The sequence below is a fragment of the Erinaceus europaeus genome, chromosome 9 (assembly GCF_950295315.1).
Source record: "Erinaceus europaeus chromosome 9, mEriEur2.1, whole genome shotgun sequence".
NCBI classification, from domain to species: Eukaryota; Metazoa; Chordata; class Mammalia; order Eulipotyphla; family Erinaceidae; genus Erinaceus; species Erinaceus europaeus.
The window spans coordinates 110,848,709-110,865,430 of record NC_080170.1 but is presented as its reverse complement, the minus strand read 5'-3'; the positions used below and the strand labels follow the sequence as shown (position 1 = coordinate 110,865,430).

Sequence of the window (16,722 nt, the reverse complement as noted above, 5' to 3'; positions counted from 1 at the left end):
CCACCAGGTGTGCAGAAACCCAAAGAGTGAGCTCTCATGTCCGTGATGGGCTTCAGTTTCTAGTGAATGTGTCATTCCAGGGATCATCATGGACACGTGGTTCTTATGTCAGTTCAAGATGATAACACACACACAACTCAGAAGGGTCACACTTGTGACAATTCAAATAGATGTTCATAAAAAAGGAAACACTTGTATATGGAGATAAATATTTGGATGTTTCCTCTGTTCAGGTTTTCTGTATCACTCGAGCCACTGCATGATATAAAGTCTCTTTCAAAAATTCACTGTTAAAACTTACTTTATTAGTGGTGTCAGGCAGTGACACACTGGGTTAAGTGCACACATTACAGTGCCCATCTTCAGGGGGAAAGCTTCAGATGGTTAGTGAAGTATGACTGGAGGTTTGTCTCTGTCTCTTTCCCTCTCTGACTCCCCTCTCTCCTCAATTTCTATGTATAGCCCATAATGAATGAATAATAAATTGTAAAAGATAATTTCATAGTAATGGTTTGAACATCATTTAATCACCAGGATATTGCTCTGCACTGCACTCCACAATTCTGTGCCACCCATAGGATAACCAGCAGATTTTTCACAACTTAGAGGACAGTGACTGTGATTATTGGTATTCTTTTTTTCAAGTGCACAGGTTTAGATTCCTTATGTTGCACATAGGAACTAAATCTTACTTTAGCTTTCATGTCGTAACATAATTTGTACCTACAAGAGTGCCTGAAAATACACACACACACACACACACACACACACACACACACACACACACAAAACAAGAGAACTACTTCACTCTTATACAACTCCCACATTTATTTTTTAAACTGTAGAACCATGGGTTAGAAGGCAACTCAGTGGTTATTAATTAAATGACATTTATGTCTTGAGATTATAGGACTTCAGGCTCAAACCCAGGAGTTCCAAAAAGCCAGAGTTGTAATGTGCACCAGTAAAAAGGAAAAAGAAACAGTAAACTCATCAGTCTGGACTCAAGGCCTCTTGATATAGGACATCACTGAACTATCTCAGGAACCCCATGTTATTAGGAGGAGGAAAGTAGGGGATGAGACAGAGACCCCACAGCACTGCTCCACCATCAAGGGAGCTCCCCTGGTGCCTTCCATGCTGGTCCCTCTTAGTCCACAGCTTCCCACAAGACAAACAAATGCTCCAGTGCATGAGCTGCTCCCCACCTCCCAAGCTCATTCTTAGAAGAGTAACAGAAGAACCGATTTAGAAGCAGGGGAGGTTGGAGTCTGGGGGTCATCTTGCATCTCCACTGGGCAGGTGATAGGGCAATATTATGGTGAAGAATCACAGAGATTCAGTTAGCCTCAGGAGAAGGAGCATGAGTGAAGAAGCAATGCAGGCATAAAAGGAGAAGCTTTCACAGGCACCTGTAGGCCCTGCAAGGGAGTCACACACCATTCCAGGCCACCAAGTTCTACAGGGGGTCCAGGCATGGCGCTGACACACTGTAAGAAGGCGAGGAGTGTCCATGTGCTGGCCATTCAGGCACATGAAATTGAAAATCTTCCTTGTTTTTCAATTTTTTTTTTGGATAGAAATAAGGAAGGAGAAGATAGACACACCTGCAGCACTGCTTCACTGCTTGTGAGGATTTTCCCCTACAGACTGGCATTAAGCCTTCAACCACAGTCCTGTGCATGGTGACACAGAAGCTCAAAGGTGTTCCCCACTACCCAGTCAGAGTTCTTTCATTCTGTTTGAACCAGAGCACTGCTCAGCTCTGCTGATGATGGTGTGTGGAATGGAACCTGAGAGGACCATGTGCTTATCTATTCGTTTTTTTAAAATTAGGCTGCAAGGTAGTAGGAATGCGGAATATGGATTGATACATCGAACACCAAAGTTCTGTGTTCTTCCTCCATTGTCCCAAAGACAAGCATCAAGTTTCACAAGTCTCAGAAAGTTTACTTGCTGTTGTTTTGTTTCTGCCAGTTCCAGTGTATCATTTCTCTAGACTCCACCTATGAATGAAACCATCCAGTAGTTGTCCTTCATTTCTGTGCTTATTGGGCTAAGCATAAACACCTCCAAGTTCTTCCTTTTACTTCAAAATACACGAAATTGTCATACTGATTTCTAAGCTGTATTCACTGGAATGTATGACCCATAGACTTATTTCCTGGCATCTCTGATGGGCACACAGGCTCAATCCACACTCTGGTTACTGTGAATAAGCTGCTACAAATATGGCGGCACAATGTCTCTTTGGAAAAATGCTTGTGTGTACTTTTTTGGTAAATGACCAATGGTGGTATTTCTGAGTCCTATGGTAACTTCATGATTATTGGGTGAAGGACACTCTATACCATCTTCCAAAGCAACTGCACAGTTTGCATTCCCACCAGCAGTGTAACAGAGTCTCTTTTCTGCACAACACCACCAATACCTGTCACATCATGTTTTGTTGATAAATTCATACATATATTTTTAAATGTGTATAGGAGAAAGCACCACTATGTTATTGAGAGAGCATTGAAATCAGGGCCTAATATTTCCAGACCTGACCTACAGACATTGAACCACCTCCAGGTCACTTCCCTACTCTAGTACTTCTGTGACTCAAAGCCTCCTTCCCCTCAAGTTCTTTCTGATGTATGTATTAAAAACATAAACACGAGGATGGTAAGCAGTTTAACAGATTTATTTGTTGAGTTCCTGGAGGTGCTGAGGTGGGTGAGGCACAGTTGTGGCCTGTGTCCCTGGCATGTGTCCCAGTCTCCCTGCCTAGATGCCCAGGGCTTTCTTCATAGCATCATAGGTGACATAACTGAGGCCGCCAGCAGGCAGCACCTTCAGGAGACTGGGGCTGAGCCCCCTGTAGAAACCCCTCCAACCCTGCTGTGCCAGGATGCTCCCTATGATGGCCCTCATGCTGGGGGCTGAGCCCTGGATGCTCTCTGCAGAGACACAAGCTCAGGACTCAGCCAGAGAGGACTTGAGGGTGGGCAAGCTGGGCTGAGGGAGTGGGGAGGGCAGGCTCCAAGCCACATGGAAGCCATTAAGAGGGAAAGGGATTGGAACCAGAGTTATTGCTCACTAGCTAGAGTACCAGCCTTTCTAGGAGCCCAGGCTCCAATCCAGGCACCCTATAGGGATATGTCAGAGCACCAAGGGACGCTCCTGTTGGAGCCAGGTCTGAAATAGGAAAGGTCTGGAATTGTGTTGAGGAGGAGAATCTTGGGTCTAGATTTAGAGATGGAATTTTGGGAAAGGAGCTAGTTCTGAGAGGGTTCAACTGGTGCCTGACCAGAGGCCAGACTGACTTTGGGCCTGCATCCTAGTTCTAATGAGGGTAAAGGGGTAGCTAGCAATCTGCCCACAGGTGGTGGAGAGGGTGAAAGATGCTAGGTTGACCAGGCCCCCAGGCTCTTCTGTGCCCTTGCCCGGCTTCCTCCATACACGTTGGATCAGCTGCAAGAGAAGAGCAGAGAGGCAGGAAGGAGGTACTCAGGGCCCAGCCTCCTGAAGCCCTGGCCCCATCTATAGGCACCCACCCCCTACCTCGTACACTGCCAGCTCGGTGATGGCATAGGGGACTATGCCAATCATGTTGGGCAGGTAGCCACGGTAGAAGGCCTGGGTCCCCTCCTGCCTCCAGACCTTGGGGGCACAGTCCCCTAACCCTGTGTACTGGCCGGTCCATCCCAGGGTGAGCCGGGTCTTCAGCACCTGGACAGGGAGCAGAAGGTTGGCTTCTTGCATCCTGTCCCCCAGCTGCTGAGGGAGGGCTGTGCAGTAGAGAAACGACTGAGTAGGGTGGGAGAGTCAGCATAAAGGGGATGAAACAGGCAGTCAAGCCGGACATCCAAGCTGGAAAGACTCAAGTTCTTCCTCTCTCACCACCTAATTCAAAACTGAGATGTGCTTGCAAAAAGATAAAAACAGCAATGAATGAATGAATGATGAAATGGAGGAAGGAAGGGAGAGAAGGCAGACGGGAAGCAGAGAGGGAAGGAGGGAAGGAAGGAAGGTAGGAAAGTAGAAAAGAAGGGGAGTAGGAATGTAGGCAGGATGAGGAAAGAAAAGAGAATCAGCGTTTTCTGAGTCTCCAGAAGGAGGTCCCAGCTGGGTCCCAGGCACTGCATGGGCCTAAGTGCATCTCCATCTCTGTCTCTCTCCCCCTCTCTGTGGCTGACTAGAACAGGAGGAGAAGGGGAAGTAGAAGACATGGGCGGAAGACCTGTAGGTTTGACAAGCTCTACCTCCTACCTCCTGGTTTGAATGATACTGTAATTGTGAATCTAGGTTACTGTCTACACAAATTTCTCTGCAAAGGTTTGTGGAAAACCACAAAATGGACACCCTGAGAGTGGGCTGTCATATCAGTCATTGCTGGGCTTCAGTCCCTACTGATTCTCAGTCTTTGGAGTCTTCATGGATATAAAAATATTTGTCACATCATGATAGTGTCTCACACACACACACACACACACACACACACACACACACACACACACACACACACACACACACACACCTAGCTCTTCAAGGACTATATTTGTCATGTCTGTTGCCAGGGTCCTAGCAGTTTACAGAGCAGGCAACTGTGTGAGGGAAGGAATGTGTGGCCAGGTCCCCAGTGCTCACCTCCAAGGGGTTGATGAGCGACTGTGAGGTGGCCACAGCCAGGGAGCTGGCCAGAAGGTGCTCCTCCATGGAGGGAGCCGTGGGCTCCACACAAAGGGAGTCCTTCACCTGGGGCAGGAAGGATACACACTGGAGAGAAACACTGGGCAGCCCCCACCTCTGTGCCAGCAGTGTCTCCAGGGGAGGCAGAGAGAGGCCTGCCTCCACCCCACCCCAGGGCAACTGTGGGTCCAGGAAAGGGTGTGAAATCTGGGCAGGGCAAGCAGGGAGTGTGGAGGGTTGGCTGGGGGAGCAGAGGGTCTCCATACCTTCTCAAATACTGAAAATTTTACTGCATATTCTGGGGCGATTTTGATGACATTCATCCCATTGCCCCTCCAGAGTGAGCGCAGCCCACCCTCCTGGACCAGGCTCCGCAGGCCGCCCTGGAGGTTCAGCAGGTGTTTCTGGAGGAGTACACCTGGGGGAGGGGACACAGGGCTGCATGAGGAACCTTGGCCTCTGTACCAAGCCACTGGCGAGGCTGAATGCTAGCCACCACCCAGCCCCTTTCAGTGGGTGCTCTCCCTGTTTGAGACACAGTCCTGGCTATGGCTCCAGACAACAGGAACTGCCAGAGTGCCCCCCGGTTCTGCGCTTCCAGGACCTCTACAGGGACCATCACCTGCTCCCCTGTGTCCAGCACCTGTGGGTAGACACCAGCTCCTGGCCATTCTAAGCCTCTATCCCCCTGCCCAGAGCTCCTGCTGGGAAACATGGGGTTCCAGCTCAGCATGGCATGAGGAGGGCAGAATTTCCTGTACCTCTGAAGTGTGTTTCAGCTCTGTGAGACCCAGGGTCCCCTAAACTCACCTGTTGGGTGTGGTGCTGCCCATGCTCAGTGGCAGAATATTCTGTCTGTGCAAACGCAGAACCATAGACTCTTGCCCAGCTATGCTTCCAGAATGTGGTTGTTGGAGGGGACAGTGTGGCCTTGCTGGCCAAGGCCTTGAATATCCTCAGTATGTCCTAGGTTCTCAGCTTCAGGGACCCGAGTCTCCTGCATGGCCAGCTCTGTGAGGGCACAGGGCATAATGCCCAACACAATGGGCAGACGCCTGAAGTCGAAGGCCCAGGCCGGCTCACTCTTCCAGATCTTCCGGGGACAGTTTCCCAGCTATGAGTACTGCCCAGTGAGGCTCAGTATCAGCTAAGTCTTCAGCACCTGGTCAAGGACTGGGAGGAGACAGCTCAGCGGATCCTCTTGCCCAGCTGTAGGAGGGCAGGGGACACACAGAGGTGGTAGCCAGGATTTGCAGGTGTGAGGTCCTGAGTGCCCTCCCCAGCACTGCATGATCCAGAGTGTTTGCTTTTCTCTCCTTGGCTCTCAGTGGCTGTCAGGAGTGGCAGGAGAAGGGGGATCAGAGCACAGCAGAGCAGGGCTTTTAGGGTGTGACAAAGCCTAGCTCTCTGCATAAGTGAAGTGACAGTGCCAGCTTACTGTCTACAGTATTTGAGGAAACCCACCCAGTGTGCAGAAAACTAAAAGTGAGCTCTCATGTCAGTGATAGGCTTCAGTTTCTAGTGACTGTGTTCCTCTCCAGGGATCATTATGGATATGTGGACTTGTGTCAGTTCATGGTGATCACACACACACACACACACACACACACACACACACACACACACACACACACACACACACACACTCTTCAGAAGGCTCACATTTGTGAAAATGCATGTCTATGTTCATAGCAGAGGAAGCACTTTGTATGTTGTTGGTGTGCATGAGACCCCTTCTGTTTCATTTGGTTTAAATCCCCCCTGCTTAACACTATTCTATTTACATGACCACTGCATTCTGATTACATAACCGCTGTTAACAAGCACCTCCCTCCAGGGCATTGGTTCAATCCCCACTGTTTCATGATATGTTTTTGCTCCACCCCCCCTCCTTGTCACACCCTGATCCCTTCTTTATCACACCCTGATTTTCACCAGTCACTTTTCTCTCCACCCTCTCTATGTCACATCCTGTTTCCACCCTACTTGGGAAGTATATTTAAAGACAGCATTGTGAGTTTTAGAGTACTGCACTTTGAGTTTAGCTTAGCTCATCTTAGCTCGGCTGCATCCTGCATGAATAAAGAGATACTGCCTACAGCTCAACCATGAGTCCCTGGTCGTCTGTTACCCACCTGTGAAGCCAGCCCGGTGAAAACAACATAACCTGTCGAAAACAACAGTATGTGGAGAGAAAATTTGGGGAACTTTCTTATGTTCAAGTTTTCTCTTATACAAGAATGACTTTATGAAATAAAGTCCTTTCAAAATATTATGTGTATAGTTTGTTAATGTAACAATTGTTGGTAATATGAGAAGACTACAGAGACATAATTCTAACTGTGCAATCAGCTCACCAAGTCTGTGCTCAACCCACAGGATAACTAAGCTGGAAATCATAAGTTCTTCAACTTCTTAATGGTTTTGTCTGATTTTTTAAGTAATATTTGGGTCTCAATTCTTTATAATGCATCTATGACTTAAGCCATCCTTTTATTATCATCAGAGAAATGGAGATCATTCCTAAGATACCAATTATAACAATAAGAATCCTAAAAAATACACACACACACACACACACACACACACACACACACTGAAAGACAGTACTTGACACAAAGATCCCCATTTTTTAAAAACTGAACTGAAGTAGGAGGCATCTCATTGGTGATGCCATGTCTGAGTCGCCTATGATTCAGATTCAAACTCATGACCTAGCAACAGCTAGAGCTGAAAAATGTTCCGGTGAAAAGAAAAAAGAAACCAGGAAAATATTGTGGGGGCAGAGGTCGAAGCCCACTGTATAAAGACCACCACTCAACAGTTGTTTCCTGGACTCCAGTTTTCTTCATTGAGTTAGAGGAAAAAGCCAGTGAAGGGGCTTTGAGACCCCATAGCACTGCTCCCCTGCTGCCTTCCATGCTGCTGCGTTGTTGTTCAGGGCTTCACACATGGTAAAGCAAATGCCCCACTGGGTGAGCTGTCCTCGTCCTGTCCAGAGCCCAGCCCTGGGTCCTTTGAAGAATACTAACAGAGACAGGCTTTTAGATCAAGTGGAGCCTGGGTACCTGTGGGTCACCCTGAAACTCCCTGGTAAGGAGCAGCACGGTGGGCACAAAGATGACGTGAGTGCTTATTCTGGTGCTTCAGACCGTTAGTCACATTTATCGCAGTTTTTAATACTGTTTTTTAAATTTTTGATAGACAAAATATCGGATAGACAGATAGAGGACACGGAAACACCTCTACCATGCCTCACTGCTCCTGAAGCTTCCCCCCTACAGAAGGGACTAGTGGCTTGAATCTAGGTCCTTGTGCAGGGCGACATGTGCTCACAGTGTGCTCCTCCCAGTCCAATTTGTCTTATATTGTACTTAGCAGAGCACGGCTCAGCTCGGCAGATTGTGCAGCCAGGGCCTGGACCTGTGACCATCATGTGCTGAATTTGTTTTCTTTTTCTTTCTTACTTTAATTCTTTCTTTAATTCTCTTTCTTTCTTTCTTTCTTTCTTTCTTTCTTTCTTTCTCTCTCTCTCTCTCTCTTTCTTTCTTTCTTTCTTTCTTTCTTTCTTTCTTTCTTTCTTTTCACTTAGGAATCAGGATGAATCTAAGTAAAGGGTATGGTTCCAAAGCAATCTCACCAGCAAAGTTCTGTGTTCTCACCCCTTCCCACAGATTATCAACATAAGTTTTCCCAAATCTCACACAGTGTGCTTGCTTTAAATTTCACCCACTCAGTTCCCTGAACAAGGTCAAGTGTATCAGTTCTCTGCACTCTATATATGAGTGACACTATCCCATAGTTGTCCTTCACATGTTGGCCTATCTGCTAAGCACAGTCACACCCAGTTCAATCCGTTTTTTCCCAGGGCACACAGTATCATCTCTTCTGATTGCTGAGTAGATTCACTGGACTGTATCGGCCCTAACTTCTTTAGCCCGGCATCTCTGGTGGGCATGCAGACTCACTCCACAGGTGGGCCTGGGAGAACAGGCTGCTCTGAACATGGGGGCACATTGGTCTTTTTGGAAAACTGTGTGTGGGAGTTTTTTTGGGGTGAATGATCAAGTGAGGTCTTTCTAGCTCACATGGAAATTTGATAATTCCTGGTGTAAGATCTCTCCATAATAGCTCCCAAAGTAGCTGGTCCACTTGGAATTCCCACCAGCAGTGTAACAACGTCCCTTTCTCTCCACCTGTCACAAGTTATGTTGCTAAACTCAGCTGAGTTTGATTGTTTAAAGGTGTAGGAGAGAGCACCACTGTTTTCTTGAGCTGGCAATATGGAAGTCAGGGCCTAACGTTCCCTGGCCAGGCATCTAGCCTTGGCACCATGTCATGGGTGACTCCTCTCCACCTGCACTTTGGTGTTTTAGTGCCTCCTTGAGCGTGAGATCGTTTTGAAATACTCATTAAGAACATACACAGCAGGATGCTAAGTGTTTTCACCGATTTATTTGTTTTGTCCCTGGAGGTGCTGAGGTGGGTGAGGCACAGTCCTGGCATGTGTCCCTGGCATGTGAACCAGCCTCCCTGCCTAGAGCCCATGGCTTCCTTCATAGCCTCATAGGTGACATAACTGAGGCCGCCGGCAATCAGCACCTTTAGGAGACTGGGGCTGAGCCCCTGGTAGAAACCCCTCCAACCCTGCTGTGCCAGGATGCTCCCTATGATGGCCCTCATGCTGGGGGCTGAGCCCTGGATGCTCTCTGCAGAGACACAAGCTCAGGACTCAGCCAGAGAGGACTTGAGGGTGGGCAAGCTGGGCTGAGGGAGTGGGGAGGGCAGGCTCCAAGCCACATGGAAGCCATTAAGAGGGACAGGGATTGGAAACAGAGTTATAGCTCACTAGGTAGGGTACCGGCCTTTCTAGGAGCCCAGGCTCCAATCCAGGCACCCTATGGGGATATGTCACAGCACCAAGGAATGCTCCTGGTGGAGCCAGGTCTGAACTAGGAAAGGTCTGGATTTGTGTTGAGGAGTAGAGTCTTGGAGGTAGGTTCGGAGATTGAATTTTGGGAATGGAGCTAGTTCTGAGAGGGTTCAACTGGTGCCTGACTAGAGGCCAGACTGACCTTGGGCCTGCATCCTAGTTCTAATGAGTGTAAAGGGGTAGCTAGCAATCTGCCCACAGGTGGTGGAGAGGGTGAAGGACGTTAGGTTGACCAGGCCCCCAGTCGCTTCTGTGTCCTTGCCCGGCTTCCTCCATACACGCTGGATCAGCTGCAAGAGAAGAGCAGAGAGGCAGGAAGTAGGTTGTCAGGGCCCAGACTCCTGCAGCCCTGGCCCCACCTGCAGGCACCCACCCCCTACCTAGTACACCGCCAGCTCGGTGATGGCATAGGGGACTATGCCAATCATATTGGGCAGGTAGCCACGGTAGAAGGCCTGGGTCCCCTCGTGCCTCCAGATCTTGCAGGAAAAGTCCCCTAACCCTGTATACTGGCCGGTCTGTCCCAGGGTGAACTGGGTCTTCAGCACGTGGACAGTGAGCAGAAGGGAGGCTCCTTGCATCCTCTCCCCCAGCTGCTGAGGGAGGGTTGTGCAGTAGAGAAACGACTGAGTAGGGTGGGAGAGTCAGCATAAAGGGGATGAAACAGCAGTCAAGCTGGATATCCAAGCTGGAAACACTCAAGTTCTTCCTCTCTCACCACCTAATTCAAAACTGAGATGTACTTGCAAAAGAGAAAAGCAGAAATGAATGAATGATGAAGTGGAGGAAGGAAGGGAGAGAAGGCAGAAGTGAAGCAGAGAGGGAAGGAGGGAAGGAAGGAAGGTAGGAAGGAAGGAAAGAAGGGAAGTAGGAAGGGAGGCAGGATGAGGAAATAAAAGAGAATCAGCGTTTTCTGAGTCTCCAGAAGGGGGTCCCAGCTGGGTCCCAGGCACTGCATGGGCCTAAGTGCATCTCCATCTCTGTCTCTCTCCCCCTCTCTGTGGCTGACTAGAACAGGAGGAGAAGGGGAAGCAGAAGACATGGGCGGAAGACCTGTAGGTTTGACAAGCTCTGCCTGCTGGTTTGATGACACTGTGACTGTGAGTCTAGGTTACTGTCTACTCAAATTTCTCTGCAGAGGTTTGTGGGAAACCCCCAAATGGACACCCCAACAGTGGGCTGTCATATCAGTCATTGCTGGGCTTCAGTCCCTATTGGCTCTCTCACTCTTTGGAATTTTCATGGATATAAAAATAATTGTCAGATCATGATAGTGCCACACACACACACACACACACACACACACACACACACACACACACACACACACAACCAGGGCTCAAGGACTATATTTGTCATTTCTGTTGCCAGGCTCCCAGCAGTTTACAGAGGAGGCAACTGTGTGAGGGCAGGAATGTGTGGCCAGGTCCCCAGTGCTCACCTCCAAGTGGTTGATGAGGGACTGTGAGGTGGCCACAGCCAGGGAGCTGGCCAGAAGGTGCTCCTCCATGGAGGGAATCATGGGCTCCACACAAAGGTAGTCCTTCACCTGGGGCAGGAAAGATACACAGGAAACATACACTGGACAGCCCCCCAACTCTGTGACAGCAGTGTCTCCAGAGGAGGCAGAGAGAGGCCTGCTTCCACCCCACCCCAGGGAAACTGTGGGTCCAGGAAAGGGTGTGAAATCTGGGCAGGGCAAGGAGGGAGTGAGGAGGGTAGGGCTGGGGGAGCAGAGGGTCCCCACACCTTCTCAAACACAGAAAATTTCACTGCATATTCTGGGGCGATTTTGATGACATACATCCCATTGCCCCTCCACAGTGAGCGCAGCACCCCTCCTAGACCAGGCTCCGCAGGCCGCCCTGGAGGTTCAGCAGGTGTTTCTTGGAGGAGTACACCTAGGGGAGGGGACACAGGGCTGCATGAGGGGCCTTGGCCCCTGTAGCAGGCCATTCCAGGGCCCAAAGCTAGCCACCACCCAGCACCTTTCAACAATGGCTGTGTTGCATGTCCTCAGATGATGCAGAGGGAGAAAGCATGTTCCCATGCTGTTAGGCATGCACCTGGAATCTCAGGACTGCATCTGCTTGGCTCCCAGCTGAGCCCCCTCCCAGATGCCCCTGGGCCCCTTTCTCCACTCTTCCCTCAACCCTGACTCCTCTCTGATCCCCTTGGCCACTTCCAACTCCCTCTGAGCCCCTGATTTCTACCCTACCCCTGCCTCCCAGGCTGTGTCCCCAGCTGCTCTTTGCCCCTACCTGCATGAAGACCTTGGCCCTGTCCAGCGGTGCTGTCCCCGTGGGAGACACAGCCCTGGCCATGGCTCCACACAGCAGGAACTTCCAGTGTGCCCCCCGGTTCTGCGCTTCAAGGACCTCCACAGGGACCATCACCTGCTTCCCTGTGTCCAGCACCTGTGGGTAGACACCAGCCACTGGCCATTCTCAGCCCCCACCCCCTGCCCAGAGCCCCTGTGTCAACACATCTGGCATGAGAATCACTACTTTCTCAACTGAAAGGCGAAAGGAAGCATGTGAGAAGGCAGATGCTAAGACTTTGGTTTAGAAAATGCAGATCTTAGGACATAATACCTAATGTATGAACCATTTACATCAAACTTAGAAAAAAGCCCAACTCAGAATGGGTGTTGCATTAATGAGACCTCAGCTTCTGACTCCATCTACTTAGGTTGCTTAAGGTATACATTCTTCCAGTCAGGAGATGAAAAAGTCTCCCTTTTTCTCTTTCTTTTTTTCTAAAGCAAGTTGCCAATATATTGTAAAGAAGAATGACAGATCTAAGGGAATTTAGTATTGAAACATCCAAGCCCTATCTGTTATCTACTGGCTTAAGAGTAAACTTGAAAAACAACTTTCCCAGTGAAGTTCCAGCGACAATTAAAGTATAATTCTCATCCAATAGTTCTTGGATTGTCCTGCATGTTATAAAAGTAGATTGCAGAGAGGAGCTCCAGTGCGTAGTCACTGTGGTATATGCTGTGTTGTGAGTGCAGGGATTCCTGACACAGGGTCCTAAGAGGGCTAGACTTGTGCTGTCCCTCACACTTAGCTTAAGAGGACTGTGGTCTAAATAGTTGGCATGTAGAGTCTTCTCACTTGTCAGACAAGATTAAAGGAAGAGAGGAAGTCCTTTCCTTAGAGCACTGGTGATAGCTCAGTGGTGGACTTTCAGTTTGGCTAGCTTCAGAACCCACCTTCAGAGCACAGGGCAGGAGGGAATCATCTCACACTGTAAATGTTTTCAATACATGTGTAAATGATAGAGTGAACTTCAAAAAGCAAAATCACAAGTCTATAGTGCATATATAATTATATATATCTGAAATATTTATTTAGTTATCCTTTTGTTGCTCTTTTTGATTTATTGTTGTAGTTATTGTTGTTGTTGTTGATGTTGTCATTGCTGGATAGAGAGGGTGGGAGAAAGATGGACACCTCCAGACTGCTTCAGCACCTGTGAAGTGACTCCCCTACAGGTGGGGAGCTGGGGCCTCATACTGGGAGCCTCATGCAAGCCCTTGTGCTTTTCACCACGTGTTCTGCTTCACCCTCTGCATATAGTGCATATTTTTAATTTAAGTCCACTGCAAGTGTTCCTATAAGTAGTGTTTTAACTCTCGAGGACTTTCTATCGTCTATTGAATGTAGTGCCTTCTGAAGCACTATTTCCCCAGTAAAAGACCAAATAAAGCTGAGGTAAAGTGGCAATATGTTGCAAAGTACTTCAGGGAGTTGAGCAAGGAGTAACCATTTATTAGTGTGCTATGAGTGTCCGTGGCAGTGGGAGTTACTGGCACACTGCGTGGAGGCACATTGGCCCAGCGCCCTCTCATAGACGGGTGAAGGGCCCTGAAGAGAGACACCAGCTGCACAGGCTTTGCTCATCTGGGACAACTGACCAGGAGAAGAAAAGAAGCACTCAGCAGCAGAGACAGACAAAGTGCCTAGAGTGGGGACTTCGCATAGCAGGAGGAAACCCACAGGAGTGAATCCCCCAGAGGATTTACATTGCAGGTAGTAAGCATGGGTGCTGGGTCCTTTGAAGAATACTAACAGAGACAGGCTTTCAGATGAAGTGGAGCCTGGCCTCCTCTGGGTCACCCTGAAACTCCCTGGTAAGGAGCAGCACGGTAGGAGTAAAGCTGAGGTGAGTGCTTATTCTGGTGCCTCAGATGATCAGTCACATTAACTGTCATTTTTTTAAAATTATTTTTTATTGTTGATAGACAGAAATAATGGAGAGATAGATAGACAGATAAGGATGCAGAGGCTCCTATAACATTCCTCACTGCTCCCGAAGTTTCCCCCCTACAGAAGGGACTAGTGGCTTGAGTATAGGTCCTTTTGCAGGGCAACATGTGCTCACAGGGTGCTCATCCCAGCCCAGTTTGCCAGATATTGCACTTACCAAAGAATGCAGACATATATATCTGAAATCCAATAAAATTACTGTTCTTATAACAATATTTATTAGAATAACCCATCAAGAAAATGCAGAAAGGGGGTTCAAGTGGTAGCAGAGAGGGTTAAGTGCAGATGACACAAAAACCAAGGACCAGCATAGGGATTCCCAGCTGAGCCCCCAGATACCCACGTACATGTGGGTCACTTAATAACTGGCAAAGCAAGTTTGTAGGTGTCTATCTTTCTCTCCCCATCTCTGTCTTTTCCTCCTCTATTGATTTCTCTCTGTCCCATCCATCAACATGACATCAATAACAACAATAATAATAACCAAAACTAAGATCTAAAATCAAGAGAAACAAAAGGAAAAAAATCTCTTCTGGGAGCAGAGTATTCGTGGTGTAGCCACTGAGCCCCAGCAATAATATTAGAACCAAAGAAAGAAAGAAAGAAAAAGAGAGACAGAAAGAAAGGAAGAAAGGAAGAAAGAAAGGTAGAAAGAAAGAAAGAAAATGCAGAAAAACTTAAGGTTAACTTAGCCCACTATAATCCCAGGTGGTGGACATGAAGGCAACTGTGCCCCTGTTATGTCATAACTTTGTTCATCAGTATTAAATCTACCATAAAAATAAAAAGAAAACAACATTGGGATGTAGAAGTAACATTTTGATTATATAAAAAGACATATGCTTTGTCATCAAAAGTTCCAGGTTCAGTCACCAAGACCACCATAAGCCAGAGCTGATCAGTGCTCTGCTTAAAATCCAAATTAGCAGCCAGGTGGTTGCACACCTGCTGACGGGCACAAATGACAGTGTGCAGGGAGGCAGGTTCTAGCCCCTGATCCCCACCGGCAGGGGAAGAGTTTCATGAGAGTTGAAGTAGGATTCTATCTTCCCATCTACTCTCAGGTGCTGTCTTTGTCAAGTAAATAAGTACGTAAGTAAGTAAGTAAATAAATAAATAAATAAGCATTTTGAAAAGCATAATTTCAAAAAGAAAGCAGAGCAACCTTTTTATCCTTAAAACATTGTGATGAGTAAGTAGATCTCCAGCTTGACTGCCTGTTTCATCCCCTTTATGCTGTCTCTCCCAGCCTACTCATTTGTTTCTCTACTGCACACCCCTCCCTCCACAGCTGGGGAAGAGGATGCAAGGAGCCTCCCTTCTGCTCCCTGTCCAGGTGCTGAAGACCCAGCTCACCCTGGGACAGACCGGCCAGTACACAGGGTTAGGGGACTGTGCCTGCAAGATTTGGAGGCATGAGTTGACCCAGGCCTTCTACCGTGGCTACCTGCCCAACATGATTGGCATAGTCCTCTATGCCATCACTGAGCTGGCGGTGTATGAGGTATGGGGGTGGGTCCCGGCAGGTGGGGCCAGGGCTGCAAGAGGCTGGGCCCTGAGTACCTCCTTCCTGCCTCTCTGCTCTTCTCTTGCAGCTGATCCACTGTGTATGGAGGAAGCCGGGCAAGGACACAGAAGAGCATGAGTGCCTGGTCAACCTAACGTCTTTCACCCTCCCCACCACCTGTGGGCAGATTTCTTTTTTTTTTTTTTTTTTTAACCAGAGCACTGCTCAGCTCTGGCTTATGGTGGTGCAGGGGATTGAACCTGGGACTTGAGAGGGCCTCAGGCACAAGAGTCTGTTTGCATAACCATTGTGCTATCTACCCCTGCCCCTGTGGGCAGATTTCTAGCTACCCCTTTACCCCATAAGAACTAGGATGCAGGCCCAAGGTCAGTCTGGCCTCAGGTCAGGAACCAGTTGAACCCTCTCAGATCTAGCTCCTTTCCCAAAATTCCATCTCCAAGCCTAGTCCCAAGACTCTCCTCCTAACACAATTCCAGAACGTTACTAATTCAGACCTGGCTCCAACAGGAGTGACCCTTGGTGTTGTGACATCCCCACAGGGTGCCTGGATTGGAGTCTGGGCTCCTAGAAAGGCCAGTACGCCACCTAGTGAGCAATAACTCTGGTACCAATCCCTTTCCCTCTTAATGGCTTCCATGAGGCTTGGAGTCTGCCTTCTCCCTCCCTCACCCCAGCATACCCACCTTCAAGTCCTCTCTGGCTGAGTGCTGAGCTTCTGTCTCTGCAGAGAGCATCCAGGGCTCAGCCCCCAGCATGAGGGCCATCTTAGGGAGCATCCTGACACAGCAGGGTTGGAGGGGTTTCTTCAGGGGGCTAGGCCCCGGTCTCCTGAAGGTGCTGCCTGCCTGCGGCCTACGCTATGTCACATATGAAGCTTTTAAGAAATGCTGGGCAACTTGTCAAGGAGGCAGGGTCCCATGCGGTGTGAGGGTTGTCTTCAGAAGAATCCTGGGGTCTGTTGGATGTTTCACCCCCAACCTCCTGAAGGTGCTGTCCATGTGAAGACTCAGCATCATCACCTAGGAGTTCATGAAGAAGTCCTGGTTGGAGGCAGGGAGGCTGGGGGAAGACATGGCCAGGACTGGCTCCCTTCACCCAGGTTACAGAGTCAGCAGGCCACAATGATAGCTGGTCCACTGGTCACCTGGTCACAAGACAGTGATTACAGTGGGGAAGGAACTCCTGGGTCAGCTGGATCCTGGCTTCCATGACACTGCACTCTGTTTCTGTCCTGTCTCCAAGGGCATGATGATATACAGACATCAAATGATGACTGATCAAGTCATTTCTGGCTTCTGGGGGTTCCCCAGGAA

General features: G+C 48.7%; 1 protein-coding gene and 2 pseudogenes across 1 annotated transcript; 1 reads left to right on the top strand and 2 right to left on the bottom strand.

Annotated features, from left to right (window-relative positions):
- Positions 1-2,769: 2,769 nt before the first annotated feature.
- LOC103110596 (mitochondrial carrier protein SCaMC-3L-like) lies at positions 2,770-5,507 on the bottom strand (annotated as a pseudogene).
- Positions 5,508-5,563: 56 nt separating this feature from the next.
- Positions 5,564-12,033, bottom strand: LOC103110626 (calcium-independent mitochondrial carrier protein SCaMC-3L-like; annotated as a pseudogene).
- A 3,151-nt stretch (positions 12,034-15,184) lies between these two features.
- LOC103110625 (mitochondrial carrier protein SCaMC-3L-like) lies at positions 15,185-16,411 on the top strand. The gene is made up of 4 exons (XM_007519791.1): positions 15,185-15,385; positions 15,477-15,587; positions 15,738-15,774; positions 16,137-16,411. Exons 1-4 carry the CDS (start codon positions 15,185-15,187, stop codon positions 16,409-16,411), a joined length of 624 nt encoding a protein of 207 aa, XP_007519853.1.
- Positions 16,412-16,722: the final 311 nt, after the last annotated feature.